At 43.2% G+C, this 26,953-nt stretch overlaps 2 protein-coding genes and 2 long non-coding RNA genes across 4 annotated transcripts; all 4 read right to left on the bottom strand.

Annotated features, from left to right (window-relative positions):
• Nucleotides 1-2,740: 2,740 nt before the first annotated feature.
• Nucleotides 2,741-4,324, bottom strand: LOC135217626 (uncharacterized). The gene has a single exon (XM_064253591.1). The coding sequence runs from the start codon at nt 4,322-4,324 to the stop codon at nt 2,741-2,743; it is 1,584 nt and encodes a 527-aa protein (XP_064109661.1).
• A 1,020-nt stretch (nt 4,325-5,344) lies between these two features.
• Nucleotides 5,345-6,537, bottom strand: LOC135217625 (uncharacterized). The gene has a single exon (XM_064253590.1). It carries the CDS (start codon nt 6,535-6,537, stop codon nt 5,470-5,472), a length of 1,068 nt encoding a protein of 355 aa, XP_064109660.1. The 3' UTR covers nt 5,345-5,469.
• Nucleotides 6,538-9,922: 3,385 nt separating this feature from the next.
• On the bottom strand, nt 9,923-14,342 carry LOC135217395 (uncharacterized). Its single transcript, XR_010315120.1, has 3 exons — nt 14,261-14,342; nt 12,706-12,910; nt 9,923-11,354 (listed from the first exon to the last, which is right to left on the bottom strand). It is a non-coding gene; the product is annotated as an uncharacterized LOC135217395 (long non-coding RNA).
• Nucleotides 14,343-16,473: 2,131 nt separating this feature from the next.
• LOC135217154 (uncharacterized) lies at nt 16,474-17,622 on the bottom strand. The gene is made up of 2 exons (XR_010315066.1): nt 17,538-17,622; nt 16,474-16,675 (listed from the first exon to the last, which is right to left on the bottom strand). It is a non-coding gene; the product is annotated as an uncharacterized LOC135217154 (long non-coding RNA).
• Nucleotides 17,623-26,953: the final 9,331 nt, after the last annotated feature.

Below are 26,953 nucleotides of genomic sequence, written 5' to 3'. Positions count from 1 at the left end.
CCTCAGTGCACTGCACTGACACTTCTCATTTCACTAGAAGTCTTTTCAATGAAAGACTTTACAGATAACCCTAACTGCATAACAGTATTCGCTAATACATCGAATTTCTTTTCAAATTTAGATTCGAGGCTAGCAATGGTGTCAGGAGAAACTCCACGGGAAGTTGGCAAGGGAGTTACAGGAGCAGGAGTAGGAGGACTCAAGATTGGAGACATAATGAGAGGAGAAGGAGAAGGAATAGGAGCAGGTGCTTCGATAGAAGAAGCAGAAGCAGCTAAACTAGTCTTACTTTCAGCTCTGAGAGCCGCCTTCCTCTTCCTATCCTTAATTACCTTCCCCGAGTGAGAAACAAAAACTTTCACTGTTGTTCACTCCAATCCTTGCATTCATCACAAGTTCATTCTCTCAAGCATTCACAACCCCTACACTTATGTGGGCGGCCCAACGTGGGTTTGAGTGATACGCGACTGTCTTATAGTTTCCTTTATTACAATCGGTCACTGAAAAAATGAACAAACATAAATATTCACAGTGGTGACAATTTTGCCATTTTAGTTAAATGATAACTCCCTAACACTAGGACAGGTAAATCCCTTACTCACATTAGAATCAATTTCTCAGTGATCACAATGGTTAAAATAACAATAATTGCACATAGAATCTTTAAGAAATATACCTAGGCATTACCATGCACTTCGAGGAACCAAAAATGTCATGAGCGATCTCTTAACAAAATAATACTCTTACTTACCAAATCGTTTGCTTTCCCACCGTAAGGACCGTCCGTCTTAATCCCCTCGTGGTCCACTGCCTACATTCCTGAAGGGGAACGGCATCGTAATTTGTGCACATGACCCCTAACGACACTTGTTAAATGAGCCTATATTTCCATCATATTCACTTCTCTATTTAGGACACTTGTTAAACGAGCCTATATTTCCATCATATTCACTTCTCTATTTAGCTATCAACTGTTATTCATCAGCAACAACCCTCTCTTAGCTCTTAGTTTATAGAATCTCAGTACACTGCAATGCTTACCTCCTAAATCGCTTAATTTCCTCAAGGCCATGCACATCCGTCTGCTTCTAGGTTTAAAAACACAAAGCGAGCTTCCCTCCCACGCACTTGACCAGGCGGCGGGAAACCGAGCCGATGGTTCCTTTTTCTTGCTCGTCATGAAGGGAGAGAGGAAATAGGGAAAGCGTCCAAAATCACCCTTAGTGCCCACAAAAGGGAACTTGTTCACTCGTAAATAAATTTTTTTTTCTCTTTTTTTTTTTTTTATGGGTTTTTTTTTTATGGGACAAGAGATACGCTTATGTCTTACATCGAGTGGCCCGAAATTCAATTACCAAACTTTTCTTTACCACAAAAACAGCTGTTTTTCATCGCGCAGCGGACATATTGTTAACAGTCGCGCAGAGATGCCCAAACTTTCCCGCGTCGACACCCGCCCCCTTTGAAACCTCTTGACCGCAAGAGGGTTCAACACCTATTGCCTAGCATTGTCCACTAGGTCCTGCTCTTCCTCCAGAATTAAAACAAGTTTCGACAGTGGTCTATCATAATTCTTGCTCTCCCTTCTGATAGTCACCGTCCTAACCAGTCCATCTTTCCCTGCTTTAGTCTGTACTACTCGAGCCAGTGGCCAATGGCAGCGTGCTACACTTTCATTGACCATAAGGACTATGTCTCCCACCCTGACGTTTCGTCGTTCCTTGAACCACTTCTGTCGCTGTTGTAACCCCGATAGGTATTCGCGTTTCCAACGTGCCCAGAACTGCTCAGCCATGTGCTGCACTTGCTTCCATCTCTGCTTAGAGTAGCTACCTGTTGCAACATGGCACCCTGCGGGTGACTCTCCCATGTTTAAAAGCTTGTTTGGTGTGAGTGGAGCTGGGTCTCTACTGTCTGAGGTGACAATGGTAAGGGGCCTACTATTAACTGTTGCTTCCACCTCACAAAAGAGTGTACACAATCCCTCATAATCCAATTGCTGTGTCCCCAAGACTACATCCAGGACCCTCCTCACATTACCTATCAATCGTTCCCATGCTCCTCCAAAATGTGAGGCGCCCGGGGGATTGAAAACAAATTCCACCCCACACTGGAGCAACTCATTTCGAACCTTGTTTTCTCCCAAGAACTCATAACTGGAGTCTAGAACCTTCCGTGATCCCACAAAATTAGTGCCGCAGTCGCATCTAATCGTCCTAACATGTCCACGACGAGCCAAAAACCTTCTGAAGGCACTAATGAATGAGTCTGATGTGAGATTTGACGCTACTTCCAAGTGTATGGCCCTCATGTTCAGCAGGTGAATATAACTCCCCAGTGCTTTATCTGCGCTCTGCCCCTTTTCACGAAGAATGGTCCAAAAAGGTCCACCCCGGTGCGATAGAAGGGTGGTTTCCCTGACTCCACGCGATCAGGTGGTAGATCGGCCATTTGCTGTTCAATTACCCTTCCATGTACCCTGCGACACTTTATGCATTTCCCTAGCACGCGCCTCACCGCTGCATTGCCCTTAACCACCCAAAATTTCTCCCTCATTAGACCAGAACATACATTATGCCCATATGGTTGGAACGCTCGTGATAATACTGGATAACTATGTCAGTCAAGTGGCCCTTATATGGCAGAATAATTGGATTCCTTTCGCTCGGGGCAATATTCGCCAGTGATAACCTCCCTCCAACGCACAATAGCCCATTTCTCAGGATTGGTTTCAATTTTCTTAAGGAGTGGAAACCCTGATGGTGCTGCCCTTCTCAAGACTTGCTATTTCTACCTCATAAGTCATTCGCTGTGCTACCTGCACAACCACAGTCTCTGCCAAGCTCATAACTTGTGTAGACAAATGCATGTTTAGTTCGCTAAGCTGCTGCCTATGTTTGCACATTAAATACCTGGTAAACAATATGACCCAACCTACGGCTCTGAGTAGCCGGATCCACTTTGAGTAGTAGTGGATGATTTTATGCCACCCTGTCTGCCTACAATCCAACCCAACCCTGAAGCTAATTGTTTGGCAGACTTGCGCCCTTTTGGGACCTATCTCACGCCTAACTTCTAGTCCTTCCACACCGTTGGACATGTGGGCTGGCTCTGCTGGCCAAAAACACTCCTCCTTCAGCAAAAAACCCGGCCCTGTCCTCCACCTTTCAGACTGCTTGGAGCGTGATGCATCGTCTGCCGGGTTCCATTCAGAGTTAACGTACCTCCACTCATTCTGATCACTTCCTTCCCTTATCATAGAGACTCTGGTCGCTATAAATGTTTGGTACCGAGCTTGATCATTCCGAATATAACGCAAGACCATTGTTGAATCTGTCCAATAATAGACCTCGTCCACCTTGAAATCTATCATGGCCAGAATTGTGGTTCCAAGTCTTACGGCTAGTACAGCTGCACTAAGCTCTAGGCGGGGGGTACTGAAACGTCCTTCAAGGGCGCTAACCCTTGCCTTTCCCATAATGAATCTACAGGATACATTTCCCCACCGATCTGTGACCCGCAAGTATGCCACTACTCCTAAAGCCATGATGCTCGCATCCGAGAACAGATGCAGCTGTATTAGGGTAGCTGACTCCCACCCAATAACCTTTAGGCATCTTGGCACACTTATCCCTCTGGTCTGATTCAACTTGTTCACCCATACCCTGATGCGATCAGTGGTGTTGGAGTCCAATCCCCTGTCCCAGCCTATCTTCAATCTACACAAGTCCTGCACAATTATCCGTCCCTCAATTAAAACTGGTGCCAATATGCCAAGGGGGTCGTAAATCGAGGCTATGGCTGACAACAAGCTGCGTTTAGTCCTTGGAACTGAAACCAGATCTGTCTGGACACCCAATTCATCAGTGGCCAAGTCCCACTGTACTCCCAATGCCTTTGTCTTATTTGGCCCTGATCCATCTATGAACCCTGAAATGCCCTTACCGTACCACTCCCTTGGGATGGATGACAAAACCTCCACGCATGAGCTACTGAACTTAGTCAATGTAAATCCCCCTTTTTCGCAAAGCTCCTTAACCTCTAACAAATTACTTAACAAGGCATCTTGACGATCCTCGGCTCTCAAACAGTCGTCTACATAGAAATTGTTAGCAACGGTGTCCCGTGCTCCCTTGGAGAACCCATTCCCAAAGTCGCTTGCTGTCTGTTTCAGCACAAAATTCGCAATGCTGGGTGACGAACAGGCCCCAAACAGATGTACAGCCATTCTAAACTCAGTTGTCTCCTCATTAAAACTATTTTCCCACCAAAAGAACCTGAGGTAGTCCCGCTGATGTTCTGGTACCCGTACCTGGTAAAACATTGTATTTATATCCCCTGAATAGGCAAACAGACCTCCCCTAAACTTAACCAACACACCCAGCAAAGAGTTCATCATATCGGGTCCCTGCAATATTAGGTCATTCAACGACGTGCCCTCCACCCTGCTCGCACAGTCAAATACAACACGGACAATTGTCTGGCTTGTCTGGATGTTGCACACCAAAATGAGGGATATACCATACATTTTCCTGGCTGGCCGAGGTCACTAGCTCAGCATATCCTTTCTGTAGCATCTCGGTCATGAAGGCACTGTATTGCTTAGCGTAGGTACCATCCTTCATTAGCTTCTTACGAAGACTGTGCATATGGAGCAATGCAATGTCTCTTGTTTCTGGCAAGGGTCCAAGATTGTCGCGCAGAGGCAGTGGCACCTCATAACCCCCCTCTACAGTTCTAACCCCTCTTTGAATTAGATCTAGCCATTTCTTATCTTCTGCAGACATTTCCCTTTTGGGAGATGCCATGTCCTGGAAGTCTCTATTATAATCTTCCACCAGCATGCGGTCCAACTCCAAACGCCTGCTAGTTACTTGGATCCTATTGATGTGCTCTTGACACCTCTTGTCCTTTGCCCCACAGACTGCCCAGCCCAATAATGTTCGTATGGCATGTGGCTCATGGAGGTGGGTTGAGTTAATGACTTCCCTCGGCTCAAGTAAGTGAGGAACATTGTTCCCAATTAACAAACCCACTTCGGCATCCACATCTGGGATATCTATTTCTCGCAGATGTGGCCAGCGTTCCAGATCTCCGGCCCTGATCACATCACACTCATCGATAGGTATGCGGGAGGTGCTCAACACTGGGGGGAGTGTAATGCAATTCTTACCCTCATAGTCTAATACTGACAATCCTGAGACTAGGCTACATGCAATTTCCCTGTTCATTGATGGTTTCAACATTCACCTTTACGTCTTGCATCTCAGTGCAACCTAATGTCTTCATTAATGCCTCTGAACAAAAGCATGTAGAACTCCCATTGTCCAAAAAAGGCCCTCGTCACAACCTCCCTTCCTTCCCTTGACCTAACCCTTATGGGCACAACTGACATCCCTGTGCCAGCACTACCCCCCTTAACTGCTCTGAACATAGCAATTTTGTCATGTGTACCTTCCCCCTGAACCACTAAGGCCCTATTTGCGCTCTCTGGTTCCACCACTTCTGCTTCCTGGTGTCGGTGCAACAGAGTTGGATGGTTTTGTTACACACATTGCACCTTTTCCTGTACCTGCAATACTGGGACATATGACCATTTCTCAAACAACTAAAACAAAGCCTCAATTCCTTAATGGTGTTTAGTTTGTCCTCATGTCCCATTTTAGCTATTTGGTCGCATTCATCTATTATATGTGGTCCTTTACAGTGCCAACATGAAAGTGGAGCCTCCCCAATTTTGTTACATGAAACTTTCCTTGCACTCGTTAAACCCTGTGATTTGCTTGGTGCTGAACCCTCTCCTAACCCAGGGGTGGTCCCCTTTTTACCACTCTCAAACAGGTGGCGTCCAAACAAGGGATTTTTTAAGACCCTAGCCTCCCCTTCAATGAAACTAACTAAATCATCAAACTGTATGGTCTGCTTCTTCTCACTAATTATCTTGTCGGCAACTCTACACCATCGGTCCCGCACACTAGATGGGAATTTGCTCAGGATCAACCTCATTGTTTTTGGGTTCTGCAATTCGGCGACACCATAAGGGACGCACGAAATGCATTTCTGCAGGTTTTTAGCATTCACCGCATACTCATCAAAGTCCTCTGCATTATTCTCCCCCATGTCCTTCCATTCGATTACCTTATCCACGTATGCGGTGGCTATTTGCTCAAGGTTGCCGTATCGCTCCTCCAGCAATTTTCTTGCCTGCCTATAGCCCTCTGAAGCATCTAAGTGGAGGCAAGCTGCCACTATCTCATTTGGCCTACCTGTTGTGTATAAATCCAGATACCTGAGCCTTTCCTTATCATTTGTCAGCTGGCTGCTAAATATGTCGTCGAATGAGCGGATGAACCTAAAGTACTTTGTATAATCTCCATCAAACTTAGCCATATCCTGCTTGGGCATCAAGCCTTTGAGGCTGCAAGAGATTAATGTCTGCAAGATTTCCTTATTACTTAAGTCCCCTTGGTTATTCCCACCTGAGCTAACTTCAGGCGCTACTGCACCTAAGCCCATGGGTTGTTCACTCCTGTCCATGTCAGGGTCTATGTGTTCCCTTATCCTAGTGACGGGAGCTATTTCTCTATTATTTTCGTCAAATTGTTGTAAAACCTTCTCCTCTGCCACCACCTCAGCTATCTCTGCCTCCAACCTAAGCTTCTCCTCCTCTGTCTTAAGGCTTCTTCCTCTCGCTCTATGGCTTGCAGCTCTTCCAACTTCTGTAATTTTGCTTCCAACCTGGCTCTAGAAGCAGCTGCCAACACACGCCTACTCCCAGTAGAACTCACGCTTGACTGTTTAGAGCCCCCTGAAGCAACAGATTGCCTACCCATAACTGATGCGCTATCCCCCACATTTAAATGTTCCTCCTCCTCTGGGATTGGCCCAATGTCCTCTCCTGCCTCTTGGTCTGATTGATCTCACTGTTCTGCCTGACCTCGAGTTCCTTCAAAAATTCCTGAACACTCCTGCCCCCTCCTTCTCTAGTGACTCGCTCAGACGCTGATACAATGCAGATTTGTTCCCCCCATTGGGAGGCTTCTAGCTCTCAAACCCTCCCTCAATTGCACAACTTTAAGGGTCTCCATTTTCCTGGATTCAGCTCTGGCCACTCCCTATGAACTAACGAAATTCCCTAGTCGAACTGTAGCTGACCTAACCAAGGAGTTGCCAAAACCCGCACCACTCCGTGAAGACAACTACCAGTACCTTACTCAGTTGCGACGTCACAAAGATCCTTCAAGTCTAGGGAGCAACCCTGAATGCAACAATGTCTCTTGTCCCAGCCTTATTTACTTAAGCCTTACTGCAAGCGGCAAACACTGTGGGAAATCATCCTACGAACCTGAATTAATACACCATGAGGCTTAAACATGATGCACTGCTCTCCCGACTCGAGCACGCCTGCCCCTCTAATTGCTATTAACCCTGTACCGTGGTTCATCAGGGTCCCTAGCTGGGACACCACGATCCTACCAAATTTCGTTACCAACCCACAAACACAATCTTGAGCCCCTCAAATTTGCCAATCAGCCCTTGCCCTGGAAACTCACCCAGATGTAGTTTGCATGCCCCACAAAATTACGCCCCTCCCTGAAGAAATGGCACAAATCCGGGCACCATCACAACCTATAGCTATATATATATAATTTTTTTTTTTTTTTTTTTTTTTACAAAAGGTAAGATTGTAAGAACCCTAGTTAAATACACCCTACACACACAAACCACTGCCCAGCAATCAACAATTCCCACATTAAATGACCCAAATGTTTTCACGCATGGTTACCAATATGCAAGATTATCTGCTGAATAATTCTCCAAACCAAAATTAATTGCCCAACCCTGAATAGTTCTCCAAACAAATTATTTACCCAACTTGAATATAATCCAAAACAACATTAGTTGCTCTACTTAACCAGTCCCTCTTACGACGCCAGTAGAATAAATTTGAGCAGCCATCAGAATCTTAAACTTAAGGTCTCCCCTCTTCCATAACTGTTAAATATTAATGACGTACGCCAAATTCGTTAATATTCGCTCATGAACATTTTAATCCCTTCGTTGCAGAACCACCATATGCCTGATAAAACTTGACTCATGTGACACCTTTAACAATCGCGCTCAAACTTTCGGCGGTACACAACGTTAAACACGAACTCCTAGCATTCGTTGCGGAACCACCATGGCCCCTTGACAAATAATTGCATTGGTGACGGCACTACCACTAAATACGCCTAACAATGCCTTAAAGAAATGGATCTAACAATGGCTTCTTATTTGTGTAGACTTAGCCTAGCTTTCATCACACTCCTGGTCTTCTTTGGGCGCAGCGTGGTAGCGGACGTCCTTTGAAACCAGCCTCATTTCCTCGTCTTCTCCGCACAGCTTCGCCAGAGGGGTGGTAGCCGATTTGTGACTGTGGGCGGCCCAACGTGGGTTTGAGTGATACGCGACTGTCTTATAGTTTCCTTTATTACAATCGGTCACTGAAAAAATGAACAAACATAAATATTCACAGTGGTGACAATTTTGCCATTTTAGTTAAATGATAACTCCCTAACACTAGGACAGGTAAATCCCTTACTCACATTAGAATCAATTTCTCAGTGATCACAATGGTTAAAATAACAATAATTGCACATAGAATCTTTAAGAAATATACCTAGGCATTACCATGCACTTCGAGGAACCAAAAATGTCATGAGCGATCTCTTAACAAAATAATACTCTTACTTACCAAATCGTTTGCTTTCCCACCGTAAGGACCGTCCGTCTTAATCCCCTCGTGGTCCACTGCCTACATTCCTGAAGGGGAACGGCATCGTAATTTGTGCACATGACCCCTAACGACACTTGTTAAATGAGCCTATATTTCCATCATATTCACTTCTCTATTTAGGACACTTGTTAAACGAGCCTATATTTCCATCATATTCACTTCTCTATTTAGCTATCAACTGTTATTCATCAGCAACAACCCTCTCTTAGCTTAGTTTATAGAATCTCAGTACACTGCAATGCTTACCTCCTAAATCGCTTAATTTCCTCAAGGCCATGCACATCCGTCTGCTTCTAGGTTTAAAAACACAAAGCGAGCTTCCCTCCCACGCACTTGACCAGGCGGCGGGAAACCGAGCCGATGGTTCCTTTTTCTTGCTCGTCATGAAGGGAGAGAGGAAATAGGGAAAGCGTCCAAAATCACCCTTAGTGCCCACAAAAGGGAACTTGTTCACTCGTAAATAAATTTTTTTTTTCTCTCTTTTTTTTTTTTTTTTATGGGACAAGAGTATACGCTTATGTCTTACATCGAGTGGCCCGAAATTCAATTACCAAACTTTTCTTTACCACAAAAACAGCTGTTTTTCATCGCGCAGCGGACATATTGTTAACAGTCGCGCAGAGATGCCCAAACTTTCCCGCGTCGACACTTAATGCACTTAGTGTGCGAATCATAAATTGATTTAACTAGCCTAGTTTTGCACCCTCCGGCGCAAATCCTAACTACTGAAGGACTAGAGTCCGACGTGACGGCAAGGCCACAAAATTGCAGAAAAGAAATTAAGCTACAATCCCACAAACACAAAGTTGAATACTTCACCGATATTGGAGAGATGAACTTCCCAACTAATGAAGAAAAGTCTGCACTGACCACCGATGTTCACCAGAAGCCGGCAGAGAACGAATTGATGTTACCTGGGCAGTTGTACCTGTAGCTCCCTCGAGTGGAGGGAGATGACGTCACCTACATCAGCGCTGGCGGCGCCACCACGGAAGTTTTGAATCTATTGTCTGCCATTCGTAGGGAACCTACAGCTGTATAATTGTTCAGTAAGACACTGCAATAAAAATTAACTTTTGAGTTATGTTTAATGATAAGCAAGAAGCATTATTTTCATGGTAAGCCTTATACAAAATTAATAAATTCACAAAGTCTTGTTTACTTACTTGACCGAATGAACAGCTCTTTATACCATAAAGTATCAGATAAAACTAATTCACTAAAATCTGAAATATCTCCTAAGTAAACAGCGGAAAAGTTTAAATGTTTCAGGCTGGGATATATCCCGTGTATTAAGCAAAGCCTTGCAATAACCTAATGATTACATAAAATTACCAATGAATACCTTACACGACAGTAACAAAAGACTTCAAAACAATCATCAATTTGATTCCAAAGGAACTCTGATATAAATCAACAACTGGAACAAACTAAGGATGAAGGCTACAAGGAGTATAAGCTTCAACACAAGTTCCTACTAAGAAATTAGTTTAAGAGTAAAATAACAGAAATTTCAACTTCAGTCGAAAATGTTACCTATTCTGTTAAGGTTAATAACTCTTAGGTTTGATTTCACAACACTATTCCTGAGTATACTGACCAACAAGATGATATTCCATAAAATCTGCAAAACCTACACTTTTTAAGTAATGCACATTTTTTTGCTATTGCGTTTTTGAAATTCGAAAAAATGACTGACAACAAAACCACAACCTACTAATGTAGGCAATCACACGTGATCTTCATACCCATACCCAGGTAAGTGTGCCCTGAACAATGACCTATAACATCCTGCAAATCAAAACCTAAGTTCATGAAAAAAATAAAGATCCTTAAACTTCCGTGACTTCTCGATATGTAAAATGTAGCCATGACAACCTATACCTGATATTACATTGAGAAATTAAAGTTAAATATCATGTTGCCTGAAGCATCATCTGATGGATATCAAATTAATGAGAACTACAGGCAATGTATCGTGAAACAATCGGAGCTTTGATAACCGATCTTAAACTTATGAGTCTTTGCGTAGAAAAATGCATCCTGAAGTATGTCAGCTATCTCGTATGAATAAAAACATTGAACTACATATGTAACCGGATACAACGAGATAACGAAAATAGTGAACCAATACCAGAATTAGATAACAAAAGACATATCTTGAATCACAGTGAACTACCACCTCTTAAAACAATGAATCCTTCGATTCCTACTTAGAAATCACAAGAAGCAGAGCTGACCTCTATTCAGTTTTGGGAAAATAGGCACCATAATGACCCTGATCAACTATTATTTTTCTCATGGTCATGAACTTGACACTATCATAGTTTCAATTGTCAACTACTGTAAAATTGTTCTGTTTGTGTGAACGGATGACTTGTTAGCATTTACGATAATGGAGCCACTTTCTCTTCTTCATTCAGGCCCTTTACAACAATATTGATGGAAAATAAATGTAGTAGTCTTTAGTTGATGCTCTTCTTAAAACTGCACTTTTCCTGTGGAGTTCCAAGGTGAGGCTGGAGTCTTAATCAGCTTGTCCCATTTATGCTTGGGGGCTTCAGCAGACTCTTTCCTGAAGAGACGAGGAATAAGTTAATGACATCATGTCACGTTGGGAGTTCTCGGCTTACAAGATATTAATATAAAAAGATAATTCTTTACAGCCGGGCCCCAAGCATCCTATGCCTAAGCTTCGTTTACTACAAGGGGCACAGATTGGACGGGATCTTCTCAAGACATTTTAGTTTAGTCACTACATCTGCATGAAATGAAATTTTGATTTAGATATAGCTGCAGTCAATATTACGGTAATTGAAAAGTGGATTGCAATGCAAATATCCCTAAAAAGCTTCTAGAGTTAGTTTCAATTAGCAATTACAATTAATTATTCTAGGCCATTATTGTGCTTTCAAATGGCTATAACATTTATATGAAAATTTTAGTATTTGCAAGTAATCTTGGAAGTGTTCTGTGCAAAAAAGTTTCCCGTGTCCAATTTGTCTCAAATCATCCAAATGCTCTCAGAGTTGGCTTAATTATTTTAAGAAAAGATCAGGTAACTGCTCTCACCAACTACATTTCCCAAATCATTTTCTTTAATAGACTAAAAATAGTCCATATTAACATTCAGAGAAAAATAAACTGGTCTTATAAAACAAAGTTCCATAATACCAAGATTTATTTTAAATTTAAAAGTTATGAAAACTACCTAAAGTAAAAGGCAGTCACCTGGTATTCAGATCAAAAGTATATTTAGTATTCTCCCCATTTTTTTTTTCAACTTTGTTATACTGACCATAAACCTTTTACTTCAGTATAAGCATGTTCGAAGGATATTTCAGTACTGTTTTATTTCTTATTTACTAGATTAAGATTTTACTCATATCAATAATACGCAATAAACTTGTCCATTTAACATAAAATTACACATATGAAATCCAACCTGTACTGAGATTTCAGTGCACCACACTGGAAATACTCACTCACATAAAAGTGACAACCTCTAATTTTATTACATCTGAACACGAACCAAATACCTAAGAAAACTGCGAGAATAATATCATACATGTCAAGATAATCCCTTCTAAAAAACTCTGCCAGACTTCTGGGATCTTCAGTTAGACACTTCTCCCCTGTGCAAAATGGTACTTCACATCTATATTAGTTTATTAACGCTACCTTCAACATTTTTAAGTCATCATAATTTTGTGTTTTAAAAGCTTTTTTTTATGATACTGTATTTGTTTTGAAGTTTTGACCAAAATGCTTTACTAGTCACTTAACTACAGACTTAAAAAAAAAAAAAAAAAACCTTTTCAACTAGCGTTCGTGGACAACAAATGCATTACAGACAGCACCAAATTCAACTTCACACACACAGTCAAAAGGCATTTATAACATTTCCAATTTTATCAATGTCTTACCTTTACAATTCTTGGATCCAGGTGACAAACTGGGATTAGACCACGCTACATTAGTCTCTCAAACATTCTAAGATCGCTAGAGTGGAGCCAGGGAATTGAATACAGCGCTGCCAGATCTATTTATCCTTTTAAATCTCGCCCTCTTAGTTCATCCCTTATATATTCTTCTGTTCTTCATGGAGAACTGTTCCCCTAAGTCGTCAGCCTACAAGGAAAACAGTTAATTAGATACTGATAATGTCTAAAAGGTACATAAATTCTAGTATTTTAAAACCTCTTACCAGAGCTGTTGAGGAATCTCTTCCCAATGCATGTTAAGTTGTGAGAAAAGTCGACAAATTTTCAAAGGATACCATGGTTTCTCCACAAACTCCCTTGTGAAGCATCTGTATTGTCTATTTACATCATTCATTTCTAGAGGCATGGTGCTCAACTGCAGGGCTCCTTGAAGTTGTGCAAAACAGTCTTATGGTGGCTAATGTACCTATCTAGGAGGCTATGACTTACGCTATAATTTGAAGCACTGTACGTATTACCAAATTCATTTGTCCTATTTGTGTATGGTAGCTCTGCTACCTAGATTGCATCTACATCTAATGGACATTTACATTTGTGCTGTCTAACTTCGTGCTAGAACGGCTATACAAACTTTTTTTTCCTGCTGTATTGAATTGATATAGTATTTAGGCCAGAGGCCAAGCCCTGGGACACATGAGGTCATTTACCGCTGAAGGGGAAGCTGAAAGTAGAAAGGTTTGAAAGGTGTAACAAGAGAAAAACCTCGCAGTTGCACTATAAATCAACTGTGGGGATGGGGTGAAAAGTAAGATGGAAGAAAGAGAATATGAAGGGGGGTACAGTAAAAGTAATGAAAGGGGTGGTAGCTAGGGGCCGAAGGCACGCTGCAAAGAACCTGAAGCAATGCCTTCAGCCGGCGCTACCACCCTACAGGGTTTTCCTGCTTTCTTAAATGAGAGATTTAATATAGACATTTCAGGGGGTCGTTTTAAGATCTAAACTCTCCCTTTCAAAAGCGGTCTCGATCAAAACGATATGCCTCTTCAACATATCATTATTTCAGAAAACTTGCAAGCTCTGAGCTCGACCCCCAGGATGGCAAATCTTAAGATTTCTTTGGCAAAATGACTTAGGTGTGTGTTAGCTGCTGGGAATACCCAAACATCTCATAAAAGAAACAATTCTACACTTCAACAGATATCCAGTACTTTCATCTTTTTTTAACAGTGCACATCCAAAATCAAATTCCCAGTGTACAAATCTTTTATCGATATACTACATTCGTCCAAGTCTACTTTAATAACAGCTCTTTCAGAAATTCTGTGAACATGAATAGTTGTGTTGTGGGCTACAGTGAATACCATCTGTATACCTTTATCATTTTGGTGATACACTCAAGGTTTAGTCCGTTTCCCAATCCTCTGCTCATGTGCCCACATTTGCAGAATAATTAAGACCCTAAAGTGTTATACTCTGTCTAAACAGTCTCATACAAGCTAAAACATGATTTAATGCTCCTAAAAACTTCAGTACTCACAAATTTTTATACTCCGGGTTAACATGGCATAGATCAGCAGTTTGGGTTCCCTTTTCTCTTCGTTTATGGAGGTCACTCGTGTAGGCCATTGGTTTCATCGAAGGTCCTCGGTTTGTGAGGAAGTCATCATGTTAAAGCCCATTGGTCATTCAGACAGGTCCTCGTTTGTTGATGGAAGTCACTCCTGTTAAAGCCCATTTGGTTCATCAGACAGGTCCTCGTTTGTTGATGGAGGTCACTCCTGTTAGGGCCCATTTGGTTCCATCAGACGGTCCTCCGGTTTTTTTTTTTTTTTTTGGTTTTTTGGGGGGAATGAATCACTCTGTTAGAGCCCATTTGTTCATCAGACAGTCCTCGTTTGGTGATCGAAGTCACTCCTGTTAGGGCCCATTTGGTTCATCAGACAGGTCCTCGTTTGTTGATGTTAATCACTCCTGTTAGAGCCCATTTGGTTCATCAGACAGGTCCTCGTTTGTTGATCGAAGTCACTCCTGTTAGAGCCCATTTGGTTCATCAGACAGGTCCTCGTTTGTTGATGGAAGTCACTCCTGTTAGGAACCATTTGGTTCATCAGACAGGTCCTCGTTTGTTGATCGAAGTCACTCCTGTTAGGGCCCATTTGGTTCATCAGACAGGTCCTCGTTTGTTGATAGAAGTCACTCCTGTTAGGGCCCATTTGGTTCATCAGACAGGTCCTCGTTTGTTGATGGAAGTCACTCCTGTTAGAGCCCTTTCGGTTCATCAGACAGGTCCTCGTTTGTTGATGGAAGTCACTCCTGTTAGGGCCCATTTGGTTCATCAGACAGGTCCTCGTTTGTTGAGTCGCTCCTGCTAGGGCCCATTTGGTTCATCAGACAGGTTCTCGTTTGTTGATGGAAGTCGCTCCTGTTAGGGCCCATTTGGTTCATCAGACAGGTCCTCGTTTGTTGATGGAAGTCGCTCCTGTTAGGGCCCATCATACATCCTCGTCCCAGTCTTTGCATAACGCTTTCTTGAAAAACCACATATCCTGTGTTTTTACATTCCTTGATATCCATACTTTCACAACATAGATATTGCAGCAACGTATTGGATATACACCATTCAGTTGTTAAATATGTTCATAGCAAACTGGTTCCACTATTTTTTATTCTTTGTGATCTGATGTGAAGACAAACATGAAAGCAGTTTTTAAAGATGGATTCATAAATCCCTAAGTTTTCTGCTTCGGGATGTTAAATTCTCCTATACCACCTTTTTATTTATGTTCTTGATATATGATTACAATCGTGAGTGGCTAGTAACAATTCGTTATTTTTTCATTGTCTATGTTGTTTGTGAAACATGTTTCCATTGTTAGTATAATTAATCCCAAGTGTTTTGAATCAATCTTCTAAAGTCTAGTTCTCACTGTTAGTGTTAAAAATTGTATTCCTTTGTAAACCTGTTCCCATAATCTTGTTCAATTTAGAATTTTTTCCTTTAGCAAGTGGTCAACATAAAATACCAATAGCAGTTATTATAGTCTAACATGTGGTCTTTATAACATGCTTCTTTAGTGGTGTGACAGGGGGATGTACGCCCCAGGCGGCACTGTCCGGGAGGGAATCACTGGCATCTATAGAGAAAGTCTGGTCTGGCATAATTGAAGATTTTCTAGCATGTTGGACAGTAAGCAATTTTTGACAATGGCAACACTGTTTCTTTCTTTTCTTGGGTTGCGTGCAAAAGTACTGATCAGTTGGACTTTCATGCTGTCATTCGCGAATTTGCTTCTAACAAAACTCGTAGGGTCCAGTTGTAAATCTGGTGTGTTGTTTTTGTTTAACTTTATGAAATCAAAATGATTGAGATGTTAAGGCTTAAAATGTGTTTAATTTTCACCACCTGACTTTTTAGCTCTTTTAGTCTGCCCTGGGTGCCATTAAACACTAGCTACGCCACTGCACCTCTTGTTTTTTGACAATTGTATTAAATAGTATCTGGCAAGATCTAGGCACTTTCAGCTTACCGCACTTCATTCATGAGCAATGATTGTGTAAATGGCTGGAGTAACTGTGATTTAGGCCTATTAGTTACTTCCCTAGCATTAGCTTCCTTGCAGAATAATGGCTTACCAACTCAACTGATTGCTGGATGCCACTCTAGGTCTTACTTTTGAAATGAACAGGGATGCATCCATTCTTATATCGATGTTACCTTGCACTGGGGCTTAGTCCACACGTGGTGGGATCTACATTATAGTGGTTATTGTTTTCCTTCAGTGGAGGGCTCATGAGTCCTTAAGATAGTGCCTCAGGTAGCAGCATGCTGTCCTTGAGGGGGTTATGTGCTCTGTGATGTATGGTGTCAGGGGGTTACACTCATGCTTGCCTATCCTCGGCCTAGGTTGAACTGGCTGCCAAAGGTCCAACTGTGGTTAGTGATCGAAGAACCCTGCAAAGGCAAGTAAACTCTGTTCAAAGCAAAACGTACTAGAATACGAAATTATACAGAATAAACCTTCCCCTAATCTCTTTTAAGATATAGTTCTACACACCTCCTGACTTTAGGTAGTGTTGATTGTTGTGTAAGTGACAGACTGAAGTGAGGAACAAACCCCACTATTGATGTACTCTATAGCAGATAACTAATATACGTTCATAAATGATGGAGAAAGGCAACCTGGAGTCATTAGCAAGGGCTCTGCTCATTCTCCAGAATCAGGCAAACTTTACTCCTTTTACAACACAAATACCTTTTTGAATGCAGTGCTGCCAAACGCTTCGGATGATGTCATTCTTATCGAAGCATTAAAAGTAGTTGTTTTTTGCACAATTATTATCCTGTTATGCCAAAACTTGTTACTTTGAATGTCAACAAGTACAAAAAGCTTAGAAGCATATCAGACTCTAACGAACTGCAGGCTACAAGAGAGCAACTCATAACACAGCCTTGTCATGTTTCCAACAAAACTGGTTGTTGCATTTTTTCTTTTATAACTAATCATCAGAGAGACAAATCGAAAATTTTACACTCTGGAGAAAACCAACATTTGGCTGAATACTTCAAAGTTGGGCAAACTATTTCCACCTCATACATGAAAGCTTGGAGGATTCGTGCCACAGACCAGTGTGCATTACAGAGGTGAATCTCTGCGCTGAACTATGGACACATTCACCCATTTCATTAAAATCTAGATCAGCGAACAAAAACTGAACTACATTCGTTTCAGTCATCAATCTTTTCTGATACACGATACGTAAGCCATATGCTTCTTTAGCAGTGATTACGAAAAAAAATTATAGCATTTCCCTACCTGTCAGGAGTATTTGCCACATTGTGATGCTGTAGAAAATTGAACTTCAAGGCAGCAGCTTTGCAGTGGATGTGATGGGATCAACTGTTCACAGCGCCAGAGACCCAAGAAGCAAGAAATTAATTATTCGTACAGAATTAGTTCTAGCATAGTATTTAGAGGCTTAAAATTTGGACAAATAATGCTGCAAAGGTATGGAGTGGATTGAAAAACTAAGAGTTTTCGTCTTTTTAGGATTTACCGTTTGAGTCACTGTTATTATAACATACTCCAAGGGATAACTCGGCTTCATTTACGGATTATCCGAAAGACCATCGTTCACTTACGTCAGTCAACATTTCGAGAACTTATTATGAAACAGTGAAAGAATGATCTCAGTGGCTTACGATTGTATATGTTTAATGCTTTTGTAATTATTATTATTATAAGAGACATATTTTTCATCGTTAGTCTACCATCACCAAGGCTATAAATTATTGATATCTTTGGCTGTGTGTAAACGTTAACGGAAAATTATCCCATGCCCTTAAAAATGTCGCAAAATACCATGGAAAGCCAGACTTTACGACTTGCAAGCAGTCTGCATAGGATACATTTACAAAATGTAATAGGATAACCTAAATTCTTGACCGAGCCAAAACTGAGCATTTAACCCAGTAAGTACGGACAACAAACCCATCCCCTTAAACGAGCAGCAATTCTTTAAAAAAAAAGCAGTTCTAAAAAATAAGAAAATAAAAAAAGCGAAACGATTGTCAAATAGTTAGATTTATGTGGAGTGACGTAGTCTGACCACATACCTGACTTGCACGTAATCAAGATTGAGAAATAAAGTTATACTGTTATAAATTCTATAACCAACACTTCGCCCCGTATGCATATACACAAACCGACCAGATTTAACCGTTTCACAATGTACGATACGAATACTAAAAACATTAAGTCGCATACGTACTAACAGTCACCTATAGCAGAATTCCACCATTTCCTGAAAAATATTTTTATTGCAGTAATAATCGCAAAATATACCAAAATCCACACAATCGAACACTACACATACGAGCTCAAATTGCACCAACACTGACATTGGTGTCGTTTAAAAAGGCCACGAAATAGAGAAAGTTATTCCTTAATAATATCAGCTACTGCAGGCACTTTTCATCCTGGCATAGAAAAAAATATTCAGTACATCGTCTCAGACGGAAATTACTATTTCAATTCACCTTCGATGGCTGGCTAAACCATAAATGCAAGGGTGTAATGATTAATTTCGACAAAAAGCTTTCATTGCGTGGCCACTACTACCACATATAAAAGCCTAGATGCCGCATCGGCCGCTAGCTGAATAGGCTGGCACACGTCATCAGGCCCGCCATCTTGGCGCGGTAATTCAAACAATGCAGCAGGCTGCAGTATATGACGTTTTTTCGCCACTATTCGCTTAATATTGCACGGATTTTCTTGTCTGATGGCTCGTTACAAAGCTTACATAATTCCCTACAAGGATCTAATAAAATAAAGTTGTTCCGTATTGTTTGAAAGTTAACTTACAATGACTTTGTTTTAGCAGGTTGGGGGAAGGGGGCTAGTTATACACAAATGTTAATATTTACCCATAACTATTGCTGTAAACAATAATTTGAAATGCTTTGATAAGACAGCCTACGAAAAAAATGGTTAAAACAATATTGTTTAAGGGCCATTAGGTCAATAGGGTAAATCGTGTATGTTGGACACTAATTTGATGTTTCTAGATTTCTTTCACTGCATTATAGCTATGCAATATTAAAGTTATAATCTGGTCCTTGTAATAAGAACTAAATGGCCAAGCAAGGCACATAATGAGTTTTTGTTGATGTTTTGATATAGCCTGCTAATTTCATATCAATGCATATAGATTATCATTACAATGTAGTATCATGAAACTGATGGAAACAGCAATGAAAAAAAAACTTGTTTAAACTGCTGGGAATATTTATAAATAAATACACAGATGTACAATAAATGTTATATATACATTCAATGTAAGAACAAATATCATGAAAATAAATCATTGTGCAATACTTTTGAGAGTTGTTACTTCAAAGTATAGGCTTAATGACCCATAAGGCCACCCATAGCTTTAAATTTATACATGCGTGACTAAACCAATGAACAGTTAGCTGAAAAAAAAATTAGACTGCCCTTATGATTGTGGCCTAGGCTGAAAGGCTCGGTGGGGGGTGGGGGAGGGGGGGGGGGGGGGGGGGTACTATGATCGGGTATACAGGGTTGCTTGTCAGGATTGGCTCATTTTGGTAATTTTGGTCTATAGATGGGTCCCCTTCTGGAAGGGTAGAAGTATAAAGATGGCCCAGGCTCTTATCCCAAATAAGGTATAATAATTTGGGTCCTTGACAACACAGGTCTAGAGATGAGCTACATTGAACTCTTAATGCTTGCCATAATGATATATCCTAGTCTGAGCAAATTAAAGGTAGTTTTGTGAAAAATTTAGGTTCTATATAATTATTTCACCATATAAAATTAGGTCTAGAGATAGGTCACTTTTGCCACTAGACGAGGTCTCTTGATCCCCCCTAAATTTTCCAAAGCCAGGTCTAGAGGTCAGAATTCACTGAGGAGCATCCCGTTCCAAAACACTGGAAGAACCCCCACCCCCCAAGGCTCAAAGGAGCAGGCTAGATAACACAGAAATCCTAGTTATTCTAGGGCCTACTGTTTATTTTAGGCTCAACCCTACAGTTTTATGACTTAAACTTGTAGGCATGTGCCAAAAATTATATTGGGGGATTTTTTAACAGAGCACTTCGAGAGAAAGATTTTACTCAAGTTGCACAGATCCATAGCTGTAGGCCTACTTTAGTAATCTGTCTTATCACAGCATTTCAAATTATTGTTTACAGCAATAGTTATGGGTAAATATTAACATTTGTGTACAACTATGCCCCCTTACCCCTACCTGCTAAAACAAAGTCATTGCAAGTTAACTTTCAAACAATAAGGAACAACTTTATTTTATTAGATCCTTGTAGGGAATTATGTAAGCTTTGCAACGAACCATCAGACAAGAAAATCCGGGCAATATTAAGTGAATAGTGGCGAAAAAACGTCATATACTGCAGCCTGCTGCATTGTTTGAATTACCGCGCCAAGATGGCGGACTTGATGACGTATGTCCGGCCGGCCGATGCGGCATCTAGGCTTTTATATCTATGACTACTACACTTTTAGGTTGGTTTAAAATTCTATTTGTAAATAAGCAAAAAACAATATATTCCCTACAAATAGCTAATGTCATTACGATACAATTATTAAATATATTAAAAGTATGACGACAGAATATACTCCGCTCTATAGCCAATCATAAAACTGCAAAACCTAATTTTGCCGAGTAATATGGTCACTGCTTCAAACTGAACTTGCTCGTAACCGCAGAGTACCAAAAAAATGGTTTAATTTTCCAACGTTCAGTGGATATACCCAACCCTGCATTGCTATGTAGACTACAAGTGGACGAAACGATGTTTAAAACACAATTTACATATTATGGAAACCATCAACATACGCAGTGAACTTTTTCTACACTTAGTTATAGCCTACAGCCTTTTTCCTTGATAAACGTCTTCGTACAATAATATCCCAGTCACCATATTTACTTACCTAACATATGACGAAGATAATATGGTAATAAGTTAATTTTACCTTCATTTGTCACGGGTACCCTTAGGATCTTATCCCATCGTGATATCACCTACATCCAGTTGTCTGCATGGCTTCAAATCCATTATCTAACTACTTGACACCACCTCTACCAATATGTAAGGAAATACAACATAGAAATTAAACACCTCTGCTACCCAGAAACACTTACTGTGTAAAAGACAACAAATAGGAAGGACTTTTCTCCAATAAGTGTAAGAATTTTAGGCATTAACACTAATATGTACTCCACACAATCTCGAGCAAGAGAGGTGACTGACCAAGACCACCGAGATAGAAGGCCTGTTCAATGTGACGTCATGACGTGATGACGTCGACCCTGGTAGGCAGACTCTCCGAGGTGAGTGACTGGCGACTCACTCCTGGCTCTCGATATTCCTTCCCTTCCATCACTTGGACACGAGGTGTTTTCATGGTTCCATTGTTTTATTTATGAACTGAAACATAAAACTTATATGGGATCATTAGGTAGCGAGCCATGGATACGTCTTGTGTACTTTTTTGGACGAACTTACTGTGGTAAGCAGATAAACTCGGCAATAAGTTCACGCCAACAGGTACTACCTATTTGACTTTTCTCTCTGGATGACTTTCGACTGCAATATAAATACAGTCTGCATTCTTGGTAGAAGTTGTGAGCAACAAGGTCAGGTGCAATATAAAGAAAGACTGGTTTAGCCTACATTGAATTTTATTAGGAATTCATGTCAACCAATGCTCAACAGAGTCGAATAGGTATAGGCTAGCCTAAATCAAAGAACTCCCAGTGTAGCCTTTACCTACCAAACAACAACCCGTGTAGCCTATGCCAACCAATACCCAATGTAGCCTGTGTCCAACTTACATACTGCAAGTGCATAGAAAGCCCAGAAGAAATTTAAAGCATGCTGTAGCCCATAGTTATGTTGTAAAGAGCATTATTGCAATGATTGGGACAAGGGCCCTGTGTCAGGTAAGAAGGTTGCAAACATGATATCTAACTGTGTGATAGAACCTTCAGACAAGGTACTCAAGAGTTACATTAGCACAGATGGACATATAAGTTATAGGTGCATCACAACTTAAGTCCAGTACACTAGTGGTGGGGAAATAGGCAAATTTCCATTGACAATAGTCTAAAGCATGAAACAAACCTTTTGGGCTTAGATGGGTTAAAGTGAAAAAAAGTAGACTGGCATAGTATTCTAAGGGTTACAGGTTCAAAACAGGAGCCTACATTAGAAATTTCTAACCTAACCTAACCTAACCTGTCCTCATTGCATTACTAGGTTTTAGTGCTCATATACACATAAAATATTAAAAGACCATCTTTCTTCTTCCACAGGTAAAACTTCAGTACAGATTAATGAAATACCATACTTATGCCACAATGCACTACCTACAGTTAAGCCTAACTGTACAGCACATGCATTTTTCATGTCACTGAATTATGTCACTTGGGAGATCTCAAGATTCCTACAGAGGTTCATGATACAAATATCATTAATTAAGCAGATATTCAGTAACTGTTATAAAAATGACAATTTGTCCAAAATTGCATTTTTCCTAACTATACAAACCTGAGGTCCTTTTACAATAGGAAGGTACTAGCGGCAGCTGGATAGGTCGTAAGCTTTCGAACAAGGGGTTCGGTAGTTAACTGCTTGTCCGACAGGCGCGCGCGCGCGACTGGGAGGTAAACAAATCACTTTTGCTTTTGGCCCAAGCAAAAACTGCAGAGTGAGGGGTGGCATGAGGTGGGGCTATGTGTAAAAGGACCTCAGTTTGTATAGTTAGGAAAAATGCAATTTTGGACAAATTGTCATTTGTTCCGACACGGCATACAAACCTTCGGTCCTTTTACAATAGGAAGACTCACTTCTTGGTGGGAGGAATCTGAGTCTTTTGTGAACAGACTGGTGTTCGCCCAACCTTGGAAGCCTCCCTGGTCGTAAGAGCGAGGGAGGGATCCAAGCCTCTGTCCGATTGATCGGGGTGTGCACCGCAGGATCAATGGTCAGACCTCTGGACCGAGTACTAAGAGAGAGGCATGCGTATCTCTTCGTACCAGCAATGTAAGAACTTGTTCCTGTACAGGAGCAAATATAAAGTCATGGGTTTGACTCTTGTAGGCATCCACTTCCCCCCCTTGTAGAAGGAAGTGGTGGATATTCTGCTCCTATCCCTAGTGAAAGGGATAGGATGGGGCTCTGTCATATAGCTCACCTGCATCTCGTCCTCATCCAGCGTAGTGACGACCATGGCCCTCTGCCCACAGGTAGAGGGGAAGGAAAAGATGGGAAGAGAGAGCCAGTCACTCACTCACTCACACATCCATCCACACAGTCACACCAGGACTCGATGCTGTCCAGCCTGCGAGGGTCTGGGTTAGCTACACAACTTGTTGAGCAGCCACCCACGGCGTCCCAAGGAAAATGTATCCAAGGACCTGTGGGCAATATCCCGAAGGTAGAAGGACGTAAAGGTAGTCTGGTTAGACCAGACCCTGCCTTCAGGACCTGCGCCACGGAGAAGTTCTTACGGAACGCCAACGACGGGGCAATACTTCTGACTTCGTGAGCTCTCGGACGGGACGTACGGATGTCGTCACTACCATCAGCCTCATACGCCCTCCTGATGACCTCACGCAGCCAGAATGAAAGAGTGTTCTTGGATACTTCTTTCTTGGTGACCCGGTGCTAACGAAGAGGCGTCGACACTCAGGCCTGAGGTGTCGAGTTCTCTTCAGATAGCGTCGTAGCGCCCTCACAGGACAAAGCAGCATCTCATCCGCATCATTATCGGTGAAGTCCAATAGGGAGGGAATCGTGAATGACTCGAACCTGTCGTCAGGGATCGACGGGTTCTGAGTCTTCGCAACGAAGTTCGGGACGAAATCGAGCGTCACAGATCCCCATCCCCTGGAGTGTCGTACATCATAGGAAAGACCATGAAGTTCCCCTACTCTCTTCGCCGATGCCAGGGCCAGCAAGAAGAGGGTCTTGAGGGTCAGATCCCTGTCTGACGACTCTCGGAGTGGCTCGAACGGTGTTCGAGTCAGACTCCTAAGGACGAGAGTCACATCCCACGCAGGGGGCCTGAGTTCCCTGGGTGGGCAAGACCTTTCGAAGCTCCTCATAAGCAAGGAGATCTCGAACGAGTTCGAGATGTCCAATCCCCTCAGTTTCAGGACGAGCGCCAAGGCGGCTCTGTATCCTTTGACTGTGGGGACTGAGAGGAGCTTCTCTCGGCGAAGAAAAACGAGGAAATCCGCTACCTGCTGAAGAGTGGCTCTGAGAGGAGATAGACCCCGTCTACGACACCAACCACAGAAGACGGCCCACTTCCCCTGGTACACAGCTGCAGAGGACTGACGGACGTTTCCAGCCATCTCTGTTGCTGCGCTACGAGAAAAGCCTCTCGTTCGCAAGAGATGGTGGATAACAGCCAGCCGTGAAGACGTAGAGACTGGACTGCTCGGTGGTACCGCTCGACGTGTGGCTGGGCGAGAAGGTTGTGCCAAGGGGGAATCTCTCTCGGTTCTCCTGCGAGAAGAGCCAGCAGGTCCGGATACCAAATGGCCTGTGGCCATTTGGGAGCCACCAGGATCATCCTGAGATTCGGGGTGACCAGTGCTCGACTGATCACCTTGCGAATCAGGCTGAACGGGGGAAAGGCATAGGCGAAGAGGTTGTCCCACGGGTGTTGAAGAGCGTCCTCTGCAGCTGCCCATGGGTCCGGCACGGCCGAGAAGAACACCTGGAGCTTCCTGTTGTGCCGGGTGGCGAACAGATCCACGACTGGTCGCCCCCACAGGTCGAAGAGCCTTCCGCCACGTCCTGGTGTAGAGACCATTCGGTCCCTATCACCTGATCCCGACGGCTGAGCGTGTCTGCTACTACATTCCTCTTCCCTGGAATGTAGCGTGCCGACAGCTCTATTGAGTGTGCCTCGGCCCACTCGTGCACCTGCCGAGTCAACTGGTACAACGGGAGAGACACTAGTCCCCCCTGTTTGTTGACGTAGGCCACCACCGTGGTGTTGTCGCACATCAACACCACTGAGTGTCCCATCAAGCGGTCCTGGAACTCTTGGAGAGCGAGGAACGCTGCCTTGAGTTCCAGTACATTGATGTGAAGGTGCTTGTCGTTCTCGTCCCACACTCCTGAAGTCAGCAACTCCTCCAGGTGTGCGCCCCATCCCTCGGTCGATGCGTCTGAGAACAGCTGCATGTCCGGGGGGGGAGTACGCAGAGGCACTCCTCTTAAGAGGTTCCTGTCGTCCAGCCACCAGGCTAGGTCCTGCCTCACCTCCTGTGTCAGTGACACTGGAAAGCTTGGGGGATCCGTCGCCTGTGACCAACCCTCCTTTAGTCTCCACTGAAGAGACCGCAGGTGAAGACGCCCGTGAGGGACTACTTTCTCGAGTGACGACAGGTGTCCGATCACGACTTGCCATCGCTGAGCTGCCTGTTCCTGCCGAGACAGGAACTGGTTGGCTGCCTCCCTGAATCTGCTGATCCGCGAGTCTGCGGGAAAGACTCGCCCTGCTACCGTGTCGATCAGCATACCCAGGTACTTCATATCCTCTGCTTGGGCTCGAGATCGGACATCTCGAAGTTCACCACGATCCCCAGATCGTGGCAGAACTCGAGCAGTCGATCCCTGTCCTGTAGCAACTGCGAGCGGGAGCTCGCCAGGACTAACCAATCGTCGAGATACCTCATCAGACGTATCCCGTGCGAATGGGCCCAAGCAGACACCAGAGTGAACACTCGCGTGAACACCTGTGGGGCGGTTGAGAGACCGAAGCACAGTGCCTGAACTGGTACACCGTCCCGGCGAGGATGAAGCGGAGGTACTTTCTTGAGGACTGATGAATGGGTATTTGGAAATACGCATCCTTCAAGTCCACTGAAAGCATGAAATCGTTCTCTGATGGAGTCGAGCACTGAGCGTGCCGTCTCCATCGTGAACCGGGTCTGGCGAACAAACCGGTTCAGGGGAGAGAGATCTATCACCGGGCGCCAGCCTCCCGTAGACTTTTCCACCAGGAAGAGTCGACTGTAAAAGCCCGGTGACTGATCCGTGACGATCTCTACAGCTCTCTTGCTCAGCATGGTCTTTATCTCCTGTCTCAGTGCTACGTCCTTCGATGACCCTGGAACGTACGACTGCTGTTGGACCGGGTTGGAGGTGAGGGGTGGCCGAGATTCGAAGGGTAATAGATATCCCTCCCGAAGGACATCTACAATCCCTCGGCGCCGTAGCGCTGCCAAGTTGCCCAATGGCTGGCCAGGCACCCCCCCACTTCCGGCAGCAGGTGAGGGGGAACGCCGTCCCTAGCGTTTCCCCCCTTTCTTCGACTTCTTCCCAGAGCTCCACGGGATGAGGAGGGCTGGGAGGAGGGCTGGTTACGGCTCCCCTTGCCAGAAGTTGAAGAAGACAGAGTCATTCCTCGGGGCTTCGACGCAGCAACCGTCTTAGCCGCCGAGGAAGCGCTAGCCGAGCTCTTAGACTTGGCCGCAGTCCGAGGCTGCCCAGAAGCCTTCGAGACTGCCTGGTGAACCAGACGGTCACTGTCGTCAGTGCGCCGTCTGTCCACCGCAGCGTCCACCATCTCTCCTGGGAAGAGAGACGTGGAACTCCGTAGAGGTCCGTTTCGAAGTCCCAACGCCGCTTCACGCCCGGCCGCCCTGGAAACCCGAGTAAGGA

The sequence above is a fragment of the Macrobrachium nipponense genome, chromosome 7 (genome assembly GCF_015104395.2).
Source record: "Macrobrachium nipponense isolate FS-2020 chromosome 7, ASM1510439v2, whole genome shotgun sequence".
NCBI lineage: Eukaryota > Metazoa > Arthropoda > Malacostraca > Decapoda > Palaemonidae > Macrobrachium > Macrobrachium nipponense.
The sequence above is the reverse complement of the archived record's forward strand: the minus strand, read 5'-3'. Positions and strand labels throughout refer to the sequence as shown.